This window comes from Peromyscus californicus, unplaced genomic scaffold (assembly GCF_007827085.1).
Source record: "Peromyscus californicus insignis strain IS unplaced genomic scaffold, ASM782708v3 Scaffold_17__1_contigs__length_78620276, whole genome shotgun sequence".
NCBI lineage: Eukaryota > Metazoa > Chordata > Mammalia > Rodentia > Cricetidae > Peromyscus > Peromyscus californicus.
Window position 1 is genome coordinate 50,210,630 of NW_026294469.1, and position 12,279 is coordinate 50,222,908.

General features: G+C 51.6%; 1 protein-coding gene across 2 annotated transcripts; it reads right to left on the reverse strand.

The window, feature by feature from the left end:
* Positions 1 to 186: 186 nt before the first annotated feature.
* On the reverse strand, positions 187 to 10,989 carry Pcyox1l (prenylcysteine oxidase 1 like). Of its 2 annotated transcripts, XM_052742275.1 has the most exons (6): positions 10,784 to 10,988; positions 6,638 to 6,844; positions 5,358 to 5,532; positions 2,276 to 2,487; positions 1,914 to 2,054; positions 187 to 1,446 (listed from the first exon to the last, which is right to left on the reverse strand). In XM_052742275.1, exons 1-6 carry the CDS (start codon positions 10,869 to 10,871, stop codon positions 785 to 787), a joined length of 1,485 nt encoding a protein of 494 aa, XP_052598235.1. In that variant the 5' UTR covers positions 10,872 to 10,988; the 3' UTR covers positions 187 to 784. The 2 variants fall into 2 exon arrangements, with proteins under 2 accessions (XP_052598235.1, XP_052598236.1); XM_052742276.1 differs by lacking the exon at positions 1,914 to 2,054 and having other exon boundaries at positions 10,784 to 10,989.
* Between the last annotated feature and the right edge of the window lie 1,290 nt (positions 10,990 to 12,279).

Here is a 12,279-nt window from a genome sequence, read left to right on the forward strand (position 1 = left end):
CCGTCCAAATGCTTACATTTTCTGATCTTGCTTTCTCTTTTAAATAGCTGGTTGTAAATGTTTTCCTGTAGGCTGTGCATTTGGGGAGGTGGTAATGGAAGACAGAAACGAAAGAAAATTGAGTTCTCTGCTTTATATTCCTTCTCACAGTCATCTGGGCTTCTAGTGAGAAAATGAAGTCGGAAGTAGCTTGGAGGATGAATTTTTATTTCTTCTTGAAAAATTATAACAAAAAACAAAAGCAAACAAAAAAAAAAACGAAAAACAAAAACAAAACAAAAAAATACCCCCAAACACTGACTTGAATTTCCTTCCCTTTTCTTAATCTCTCCCTTAAAAAACAAAAAAGGCTGCCGGGTGGTGGTGGTGGTGGTGGCGGCGGCGGCGGCGGCGGCGGCGGCGGCGGCGGCGGCGGCGCACGCCTTTAATCCCAGCACTCAGGAGGCAGAGCCAGGCGAATCTCTGTGAGTTCGAGGCCAGCCTGGTCTACAGAGAGAGTTCCAGGACAGCCAAGGCCAAACAGAGAAATCCTGTCTCCAAAAACAAAAAAACAAAAACAAAAAAACACCAAAAAAAAAAAAACCCCAAGAAAACAAAAAAGGCAGCTTCTAAGGATCCTTAGGCAGATAGTGAATCACCCGGACCCACAGCGGGGAACATCTGCTCCATACACAGGGCAGAGAGAGCAGAGCAGCCCACGAATGTGGCTTAGGCGGTCCTTTGCTGCTGGGGTGGGCTCCATCTTCAGTGTGGGACAGAGTTCCTGGAGTCTCTCTGGACACCCTCACAGTTCAGTCTTGACCTTATGGATCAAGTCCTTTTGGTCAATCTTGTCCAGGTCCTGGTACCAGCGGTTATAAGCCAATAAGGCCACGTTCTTAGCAGCTACAGCCATCATCTCCACGGAGCTAGCTGCCCACTCCAAGGCGTTGAGGTAGAAGAGCTGGTCATGGAGCGCGAACTTGGGGAGGCTGCGGCGGGAGCCATAGAGGGGGTGGGCCTGCCACTCGGCTGTCTGGACTGAGTAATAGGAACGGAAGAGGGTCTTCAGCTCAGTCCGGAAGAGGGGCTTCGGGGACTGCACTCGCCACACTGCCGCTTCCTGGGGCTGCTTCCGCCGGAAGCTGGCTGAGATGTTGACAGGACAGATGTTGTCCAGAGTGCAGAAGAAGCTGGGGAAATCTGTGGTGAGTATGTTGGCGAAGGGGAAAAGCTTAGGGTCGGGGAAACCGAAGTAGGAAGAGTTGAGGTAGCCATGGACCAGGGAGACCACGGTGGGCTGGAAAGAGCCCTGAATGTCATCAATGGGCGGAGTGAAGCCTTCGAAGGTGAGGTTGTGGCTGCTGTTGTCCAGGTGCAGGGGCGTGGCAACGACCACGATGTCGTAGAAGTCAGAGCTGTTACCCTTGTCACTTTCATACCCCACTTGGTACAGGGCTTTCCCTTCTAGCAGGAGAGAGAACACAAACATCCATTTATTCCTTGGCTTCTACCCACTGATCTCCCTTCCATTTGGGACCCAGCCCCGGGGGTGTAGTGAGAGTCTGGTGTCAGGGGCAGCTCGGCTGTCCCTTCTTTCCATATTGCTGCTGCTGCTGCTGCTGCTGCTGCTGCTGGGTGAGCACTGGTCTGGACGTTAGAAGGCCTAAGTCCTTCTTCTGGTTCTGCTGCTGACTGGCAGAGGCAAGGATGCCACTCAAATTCTCAGTGGTCAAAGGAATAGCAGATAACATTGAAGGAAGCTTCCTAGCTTCTACACGAACCACGACAGTGCCCTCTAGTGTTGCTGGGCCTTCCACTGATTTTTCTGAGAAATACTTCTCAGCAGGAACCACCAGGGTTGAGGTACAGAAGAGGAAGGAGGAGGGCTGGCTAGGAACAGGATGGGCCTAACTCCTGTTCCGTTCACTCACCTGTAGTGTGCAGGGTCACAGAGGTCACTGTGGCATGGATCACGTTGGCCTTGGCAAGCTTCAGCAAACCTGAACAAACTAGCTTGTTGCCCCCTTCCACGGACCACAGGTTGCCCTGAGCCCCAGCTAGTGACATGGCTCCTGGGGAAGGTAGGAAAGATCTTGGGCCTTCCTGCCAAGACAAGACTCCTCCCAACCATGAGCACAGGCAACACACATAAAATACAATGTGATTTTAAAAAAAAAGAGAGAAAAGAAAGAACGGGGTGGGGGTAATAAGCCAGAACAAGGTTTTCATAGGGCCCGGCTTGTTCTGAGTATGTGGGCAGGGTGGACGGGCAGGCTGAGGGCTGTACACTCACCGGCAAAGGCTGGCATGGATGCTGACTGGCCGTAGTTGGCCCGTAGGACAGCGGAGACAACATCATCAATAAAGCGCTGTGTGACCCCCACCTGGAGCAGGGACTCGGCCACCGAACGCTGGGTCATGTTGACAAAGGTGGTCTCCCCCAGTGAGTTGAGCAGTTCTTCTACGCCCGAGAAGGCATAGCCATGAGCCTGGTACTTGTAGATCCTAGGAGACACGTGGGACTGGAGTCTCGTGCAAGAGGGCTTTGGGGCTGACCACCCAGCATGAGGTCCTCTAGGCCTGCCACTTTACCCCTTTGGCCTGTTCTGTGGCGACAGTGGGCTTGTCTGTACCTCCTCACTGGTGGCCAGGGACAGTGCAGAGATAAAGAAAAATAGGATCCCAAAGAACCTTGCTTCCTAGTGTGGCTAGATGCCAATTACATCACACTTCCCCCACACGGCGCTGATATGTCTCTGAACATGAGCGGCTTTTTTTTTTTTTTTTTTTTTTTTTAAACTAGCTTCTAGTTTGTCCTGGCTTCAAAGACCAAGCTGGGCCTGATGGTAATAGCCTCATACCACACCACTGTCCTCCCCTCTGGCTTGATCTGGCAGACTCGCACTTGCTCAGAGCTCCTGTCTGGTCTCTCTATCATTCATGCCGGCCCCAGAACTAGCACAGATGGGAACTACCTGCGGATATATTCTGGACTAGCTTGTCTTTGAACTGCTGTCTTTTCTGGGCTGGTTTTCAACTGGGCCACTAGACAGAAGTGTCCAGAGGGTGGACAGGGATGTGGACTGGAAGAAGACAGGGATGTGGACTGGAAGAAGACATGGATGCAGGACTGGAAGAAGACAGGGATGCAGGACTGGAAGAAGACAGGGATGCAGGACTGGAAGAAGACAGGGATGTGGACTGGAAGAAGACAGGGATGTGGACTGGAAGAAGACAGGGATGTGGACTGGAAGAAGACAGGGATGTGGACTGGAAGAAGACAGGGATGTGGACTGGAAGAAGACAGGGATGTGGACTGGAAGAAGACAGGGATGTGTACTGGAAGAAGACAGGGATGTGGACTGGAAGAAGACAGGGATGTGGACTGGAAGAAGACAGGGATGTGGACTGGAAGAAGACAGGGATGCAGGACTGGAAGAAGACTGGTAGAACTTACTTCTACAACAGGAGATGGTCAGCATGGCAGAGCCACTTAAAACCGACAAGAGAGAAAAGCAGAGAGAAGAAGGGACCGAGTATGACTGAGTATATAACGGAAGTAGTGCAAGCCCAGGAATTTGGATGGTGTCACAGAGGTATTGTGAGTTTGAGGCCAGTCGGGACTACACAGTGAGACTCTGTGTTAAACAAAGGCAGAAAGGGGGGGGGGAGCTGGGTGGTGGGGAGAAGGGCTGTGCAACAGTGTTATGGGCATGGCACGGCTGTGGCACTCCCAAACTCACAGCAACTGTAGTTGCCTGCATAGGGCCTGCACAAGATGGAGCCCTATGAACATTCAGTCATAGGTGGTGAGGGGCTCAAGGGGCCCCGGCTCACCCAAGGAAGCTAAGACAGGCAAGGGCTGCTGGAGAAGAGGAAGTCATCGTCTTCGACGGCGAGGTTCCCACGCTCCAGAGGAGCAGCCATGGTTAAACCCAGTGGATGGCAAAGCCAACCAAAATCAAAACAGAAGACCTAGCCGGGCGGCGGTGGCGCACGCCTTTAATCCCAGCATTCGGGAGGCAGAGGCAGGCAGATCTCTGTGAGTTCGAGGCCAGCCTGGTCTCCAAAGCGAGTTCCAGAAAAGGCGCAAAGCTACACAGAGAAACCCTGTCTTGAAAAACCAAAAACAAACAAACAAACAAACAAAACAAACAAACAAAAAAAAAACAGAAGACCTGATGGTGGGAAGGGGCCTCGTTGGGAGTGGAAGGAGCGTAAGAGAGGGAGGAGGGATGACTGTGACCAGAACGCATTCCATACATGTGTAAAGCTATCAAGGAATAAGTTTAAAAGGAAAGAGTACAGAAACTTTGAGGGACATCTGGAGAACGTAACGAAGACGTGTCACCTCGTATGGGCTAATCACAGAGCGGGGAGGGAGTAGAGAATGGGAGAAAGCAGAGAAGCATGCCATGGGACCACACCTGGGCATCTGACACTGAGGAGAGTCCGTGATGGGGGCAGAGGGACAGCCTCTGCTCAGGGCTCCAGGAAGCAGGGGGCCTACGGAAGAGGAGTGGCTGGCTGCTTGGCATGTGAGGACAGAGCAGGTGCAGACCACGTGTCCTCTGTATCTGGAGGTGATAGGGAGTGCCAGGTGATAGGCCTGGCACTCAAGAGAAAAGAAGAGCTAAGAGAATTGTTCTAGAGCAGGGGTTCTCAAACTGTGGGCCTTGACCCCTTGGACCCCTTATCAGCTATCCTGCATATTGGATATTTACATTACGATTCACAACAGTAACAAAATTACAGTTATGAAGTAACAACAAAATAACTTTACGGCTGGGGGTCACCACAACATGAGGAACTGCATTAAAGGGTCACGACACTAGGAAAGTTGAGAACCACTGTCCTAGAGAGACAAGGTGGGGACAGAAAGCTTGCAAATGGGTGACCCCCAGATCTACATGAATGTTTTACTTGGTTGGGTCACAAAATCAATTGGTGATAAACACCGAAAAGCTGGAATATTTCATGACACGATCCCTGGTGGCTGGCCACAGTGTGCTGCAGCTGCTGCCTCCCTCAGATGGCCTTACTGTTCAGGCTACTCCTCCCCCACCCCCACCCCCCCTGCTCTCTTCCACCCAGGAGCCTCGCTTACTTAACCCCATTTTAGCCTTTGTAAGTGACTGAGTTTGCAACCCATGCATTAAGTAGGAGGAAGGAATAAAGATTAAGATTCGAAAGCCCGGGACCCTGAACCACACACTCCTCAGGCCGGGGCTTACACCGAGCCTGCGCCAAATCGTTCAGGGTCCTTGCGTCTGTCTACTCCCTTCAATCCTCTTTCACAATTCCCAATCAGTCAACTCCTTCCTAAGACCTTCTCTGGCCTCCTACCGTCATTCTGCAGCTCCGCCCGGCCCTACCTCATGAACTTCTCCATGACTTCCTCCACCCACATCTGCAGCCTCAGGAAGCTGATGCCGTAGTGCCACCAGAGGCGGAAGAGGTTCAGCAGGTACCAGTCGGTTTCCTCCAGCACGAAGTGCTCCCCGCCGAAGATGGCGCTCCTGCCCACCACCTCGCGCCGCTGTCTCAGCCCTGCAGAGACCAGCAGCCCCTCAGCTCCCCTTCACGGCCCCCAGGAGGCCCAGCAGTACTTGAGCTTTTTGCACTGGGGCCTTCCTGACGCACATGGCTGGAGCTGTCTGTCTATCTTGTGCCTTTGTGCTTCTTGTCTATAAGTAGCATGCTAATGAATACACTGAGAAAAACGTTTGCCCTTCCCAGTGAACAAGAAAATGCAAACAGTGTACCATTTTGTATTTCTTTCAACAGGGATCTGCTCACCCAAGAGGGAGGGAAATGCTACCATTCCAGAATGTTAAAGGGCTCACAGGGCAGGGCTAGCTTTGATCTGGGTCCCTGAACTCACACTAGCTCCTTCTAGCTTCTCAGCAATCTGCAACTCAAAGAACACTCCACTCATGAATATGTATATGGCCAAGATTTAGTTCCTTCTACCCCGACATAACATATACAACACCCTGCATCCTGGGCAGTCCACTGTAGACTTCCACGGCATTCTGTTTCATCCCAAGTACAGAGAGGGAGGGCAGAGAGGGCATTTCAACCTTCTGCTCTGGTAAACCCTGCTGGAGCCAATGAGCTTGCATGTATGCACTTGGCAGATCTACAAGACGTGGTCCTGCAGGACCACTTCTGAGAACCCGAACTTCTTCAGCAGACAGCATGTGTATTTGGAGTTTAGATGATGCTGGCTTTGAGCCCCAACTTTATCATGTTAGGAGAAGGATACTAATGATTTGAGCTCCAGCCTCTCTACAGAGAGATCTGTCTCTCATCCTGAAGGCTGATTGGGTTTGAGGAACTGTCCACATACCACCTAGTAGAGTACCAAGGATCTGGTGGGCAACGGGATGTGGACACAGATATGGTTGCAATAACTAAGAGGCAGTACACTGAAAGGGAAAGACTGGCCTGGGAGTCAAACCTCAGTTCTAATCCCGGCTCTGCAACTAACTCACTGTGTACCTCAGGCAAGTTCTTTCCCCTCTCTGGTCTCAGCTGCTCCATCTGTAAAACGAGGAGATGGAGCTAAATGACTATCTGACCGTAAGGATCGGGGGGGAGTCTGGGAAGCGCCTCAGGCACCGGGCACTAGACCCCAGCGCTGGACACTCACCTAGCAGCTTGACGAAGTCCTGCATGTGGAGGCTCAGGGAATGGAAGGAGGCTGCCCCGCTCTCGTAGTTCTGCTTGTTGACGGAGATGGTGGCCAGGCGGCCACCCACAGCCCCTTTCTCATAGACGACAATTTGCACCCGGGGTCCAAAGTGTTGCTGAAGGAAATGGGCCACAGCAGAGCCCCCGATCCCAGCTCCAATAACAGCTGTCGGCAAGCCCAGCAAACAAAGCAGGGCAGGAGAGAAGGCACAATGGGAGAGAGGCTGGTTACTCACGCGCTACCCCGGGCAGAGCGGGGGCTGCTGGCACCTGCACGTACGTGGCAGGCTTATGGAGTTTCAAAGGGGGAGTTCACAGTCTGAGTTTTCAGATGCTCTAAGCCTAACAATCAAAGGCTGCCCTCTCATTCCGCACCCAACACACCTACTGCCATCCTCATCAGACAAAGGAAGACCCTATCGGCAAGAGAGAAGGAAAGAATCTCAACATTCAGAATGCTCTTAAAAGAGAATAAATTGAGCCCGGGTGGTGGTGGTGGTGCACGCCTTTGATCCAAGCTCTCGGGAGGCAAAGGCAAGCAGATCTCTCAGTTCAAGGCCAGTCTTGTCTACAGAGAGCTCTGGGACAGCCAGGGCTACATAGAGAAACCCTGTCTGAAAAACCAAACCAAAAGACAGACAGACAGAGAGAGAGACAGAGAGAGAGACAGAGACAAAGAGAGAATGTATAAATTGGGCCAGTTAGATGGCTCGATGTCAAGTCTATTTCTTGACCTGAGTTTGACCCCTGGAACCTACGTAGTGGAAGGAGAGAACCGACTCCTGCAAGCTGTCCCCTGATCTTCACACGAGTGCCATGGCAGGCATGCAGCCCCTCTATACATCAATCAATGTTCAAGAATCACACCCTCCATTTTTCTTATTTAAGAATTAATTGGTGAAAGCAGTTACTGACCACGCACTTCCGTTGGTGGGCTGGAAACCATTCCTTTCCTCAATTCAGGATCAACAAACTACAGCCCATAGGCCAGAATCCAAGTATAGGCTTGTTTTAGATGTTTTATAGCACAGGTCTGTCTTTCTTTTTTTTTTTTTTTGAGACAAGGCTTCCCTCTATAGACCAGGCTGAACTTGAACTCATAGAGATCTGCCCACCTCTGCCTCCCTAGTGCTGAGATTAAAGGAATCTGCCACCATGTACAGCAGGCTTTCTTTCTTTTCTTTTCTTTTTGGTTTTTTGAGACAGGGTTTCTCTGCGTAGCTTTGAGCCTTTCCTAGAACTCACTCTGTAGCCCAGGTTGGCCTCGAACTCACAGAGATCCAACTGCCTCTGCCTCCCACGTACTGGGATTAAAGGCATGCGCCACCACCGACCGGCCTTTCTTTTCTTTTTTGAGATAGGGTTTCACCATGCTGCTTAGGCTAGCCTTGAACTCCTGGGCTCAAGTGAGTCTCCCTCTCAGCCTCCTGGTGCTGACGACATCCGCCCACAAAGCCACACCCTTTCTTTTACTTTCTATCAGCAGGAAAATACCTTAAAATGGCCTGTAAAACCCAAAGTATTTACTCTCTGGCCCTTTACAGGCCTTTTGGTCGAAGTCCAGCCTACCACCTGATGCTGCTAGGAATCTCTGTCTAGACAGATAGTTGTCAACAAATATCGCTGAGGGAGGAGAGTGAACTAGTTATGAAACCCTTGGGCTGGGCTATTGCCTCAGTGCAATTCTGTCTGCCCAACACCTGAAACACGGCTTTCCTCTCACTGACAGCCCAGTACTCCCCTCCAGCCAGGCAAGAAGATGAAGACTTCTCCAGTCCCCAGGAGAAATCCCCGGGATGTCTTTAGCACAGCTTGCCAGAGACACCTTCTAAGGAGAGACAGGTATCTGTTTCTCATGCATGTTCCAGCAGCTCACTCTGCCTTTGTCACACCATATTCAAATGGCTTGAGGACAGGGAGGAAGCAGGATTATGCTATCCCCAGATCCTGGCAGATAACAAAGTCCAGGAGATATCTATTGCATGTTGAAATAACCAACACCTTTTTCTCAGTACTTAAGAATCACTTCCAGGAATATCCTTCACTTTTTTTTCTCAACCATGCTGCTCTCTTCCCCTCCTCTTTCTCTGGAGAGTCCCAAACTACCTATTTTCTCCAAACAAATTGACATTGCAAGGTCTGGGGGTGCCACATTCAACCCCCACTCCCCCAGGCTATAAGGAAGATGGCACATCACTGTGAGCAGGCTTATGGAACAGACAGAACAGACACTGCTCTGTGTCCTATAAGATGTGCCAAGGCTCTGAGACGAACCAAGGAGGGTGTTGGTTCCCAGGAGCCTAAGCAGCCAATGGGGGAAGACCCATGCACAATCAGCTGGAACAATCCATAACCAAGCAGGACAACAGGCTTTCAGGGAGTCCTGAGAAGGAAGCAACAGATACAGGCTTCGCAGAGAGAGAGCATTTGAGCGGGACCCTAGAGAAAAACCTGCATGCCAGTGAGAGGAGAAAGAACAGCATGGGCAGGGCATCGAGGGGGACTCGAAAGGGTCCTCCGGCCCCTCAGAAGCACTGAGATAGGATCCCGACGGAGCCCAAGGACTGTGACCTTTAACAGGAAGCACTCTGTCCTCCTTCCTAGTCCAGTCCAAACCACCAAGGGGATGAAGGCTTTCAGGAAAGCTAAAGGGCAGCTTGTCATCGATCCGGAAGACTTGGGGGAGGTGTGTCTGGGGACAAGCTGGAAGAAAGTAGGCCGCAAGCTACGGAATCACCATTTGGTTCTACTGGGGGAGGCGGGGAGTCCTTGCTGCCTCTCCCCAAGAAAAAGTACTGCACACCCCTGGTCCCTGCCTGCCCAACTCTTCCCTATCCTTCCAAGTCCGCTTCAAGTCAACCTCCATTAGGCCTCCTCTTAATACTGGAGCCCCCCAGGATTCTCTCTTCCGAGGACTCTTAGTCATAAATCCATTTCCAGTATGCTTCGCTCGGCCTTAACCCTCTGCGGCCTGTTGTAGTTTTCTTACACAATTAAGCTTTAGCACTGTACTGGCCCTGACAAATCAATGTTCTCTCAGATGTCCCAAGGCACTCCTGTCAACTGGAGTCCATGGAGGCAGTCTAGTGGAATTATTTACTCTGCCCTCCCCACAACTAGGAACTGAGCATTTCTGGTTGTGGGAATTCATGTGCAAAGAGATTTGAGAACCTTTGAGTCATGCAGAGTTAAAACAAAACAAAGAGGAAAAAAAAGTTGTGTACAAACATGGAACCAGGGAGTGACTACACAATTGTGTATTTAGTGAAGTGTCCTGGTGCCTGCAATTTATTTTGAAATGCACCAAAATGTGAGTAGTGTTAGTAGCAAATAGCAGAGTGGGTGGTGGGCACACGGATGAGATTGTAAAGTTCTTTCAACTTTGCTGCATGTCTGAAGAACTTCGGAATAAAATGTTGGGGTAAAACCACACAAATGATAATAAAGAAAAATGACTGCCATTAAGAGTTCTCCATACTGGGCTGCGGGGCTGTGCAGTAGAATGCTTGTCTAGCAAGCCAGAGAGGGAAAGAAAAAAAGTCCTCACTCTGTCACTCAGCAAATCCACCCCCAGCAAGCTATTGTTCTATCCCGCGGAAGGAACTACCTTCTACAGACCGGAAGTTCTGGTTAGATGTTACTTCTAGGAAGCCTTCTTAGAGCCCGCGGAACCTGCCAAACCTCCAGACACGGAACTTTCTCATCCCAGGAAAGGGCCTGGCGTCCTGAAGGAGCCACAGCCATAGCCTGCTGCCACACACGGGGGCCCTCAGCCGACCCCTGCGAACGCCACCGCCCAGCTCCTGTCTTGTTACCCGAGAGCTTCTCAAGAAGCAAATGCTCCGTGACCATGCGGACAGCTGTCAGTGGCTATTCCTGCCCGGGCCTCCTCCTTCCCAGGTGGTCCTCTCCCCGTGACCACGCCACCCTCCCCATCAGCACCTCCCCTGTGCACTCTCCTTCCGCGCCCACCGGCTCCTAGTGTCTCCTGCATCCAGCTCCTCTCCCGAGCCGTCCTCCCCTGCCCCCCCCCCCCCCGCGTCAGCTGCAAAGCCTCTTCCCTCCCGTCCTCCTCAGTGAGCACCCCACCGCATCCTTCCCGCACCGATTTTTCCGGGCGGGGCGTCTCCGCCTGCAGCGGCGGCGGTGAGAAGCGTGGCCAGCATGGTGAGCAGCGGGGCAGCGCGGGCCATGGCGGGTGGTGACCGGGCTGCACGCTGCGGATCCCCGCTCGCGGTTGGCGCTCGACTGCGCGCCCCGCCCTGGCGTCCCACTGGCCGGCTGGCCTTGCAGCCGGGTCGGTCCCAGCCTTTCATTGGTCGAGCAACCGTCCCTCTGCAGTACGAGATCTCCATTAGCTACATCTGTCTCAGGGAGGGCTCCGTCATTGGCAGCGTCCCTGTCCCTCCTCCTTGGATGCAGGTTCTTCATTGGCTGGCTCATTCTGCTCAGGCGCAGGTGTGCGCGTCTTTGGAGCTCAACATCAGGACCAGGGCCCAGTGAGGAGATACCCAGGAAGGGAGTTCAACCACAGTTACCAGCTTCGTGATGTGCCTTCTTGGTGTCTGGTTCCAGGGGGCGCAGAATATCTAGGCTCTGCCTTTCTAGGTTGTGATGATCACGTGAGAAAACAGAGGGGAAATCCCTTTGGGGGCTTGTTAGTCCCTCAAGGGCTGTGAATTGCTGACCGAGCTGGCGACCCGCTTAGTCAAGCGCTTCCTTGTAAAAGTGCTGAAACAAGCACGTTTGTGTTGGATTCTTCGTTTTGATTCTGTTTTTGCTTCCAGTCTCTACATCTTCCACCTGCCCTCTACCGTCTCTCCCTTCCTTTGTTTTTACTTAGTTATTTGTTTACTTATTTAGACTCTAGCTCTCATGTAGTTTTGGCTGGCCTGGCCCTCACTAGCAGTGGAGGATGATCTTGAATTCCTGATCCTCCTGCCTTCACCTCTCAAATGCTAGGATTATGTACATGCTCGCCCCGCTCCCTCCTATTTTTGGAGACAGGGTCCCACTTGGTAACCCAGGCTGGCCAGAACTCATGGTGATTCTCAGGCTCTGTGTTGCTGGGACTGCAGGTCTGAGCCACCATGCTGCGTATTTTAAAATTGATGAGTTTGCCTGCATGTCTGCATGTGCACCACGTGCAGCCTGATGTCCTCCAAGGTCAGAAGAGGGCACTGGATCCCCTGGAGCCAGATTTACTACACATGGATGTGAACCACCACGTGGATGCTGGGAACTGAACCTGGATCCCTGATGTGCAAGAGCAACAAATGCTCTTAACTGCCCAACCATCTCCAACCATCCAGCCTCTCTTCCATATTTTAAACAAGCATTTACTTATCATTTTGTGTCAGGTATTCTTATGTGCTGACCACTTACAGTGCTGTTGTTTTATCATATTTAAAATTCATCTTATCTCTCCACTTTGTAACACTGGGGTCTTTTGTGATTGTTGAATCTAGAGCTCTGCTTTCCCCACTAGTTTTTTGTTTTGTTTTTCAAGATAGGGTTTCGCTGTATAGCCCTGGCTGTCTTGGAACTCGCTCTGTAGACCAGGCTGGCCTCAAACTCACAGAGATCCACCTGCCTCTGCCT

Bases quoted from the DNA above. Each gene is read 5' to 3' on its own strand.
- Pcyox1l (XM_052742275.1), bottom strand. From the start codon at position 10,871: ATGGCCCGCGCTGCCCCGCTGCTCACCATGCTGGCCACGCTTCTCACC. The intron at 5,533-6,637 runs GTGAGTGTCCAG...TGGTCTCTGCAG, and splicing joins GGACTTCGTCAAGCTGCTAG to GGCTGAGACAGCGGCGCGAG. The intron at 1,447-1,913 runs GTGAGTGAACGG...CTCTCCTGCTAG, and splicing joins TGTGACCCTGCACACTACAG to AAGGGAAAGCCCTGTACCAA.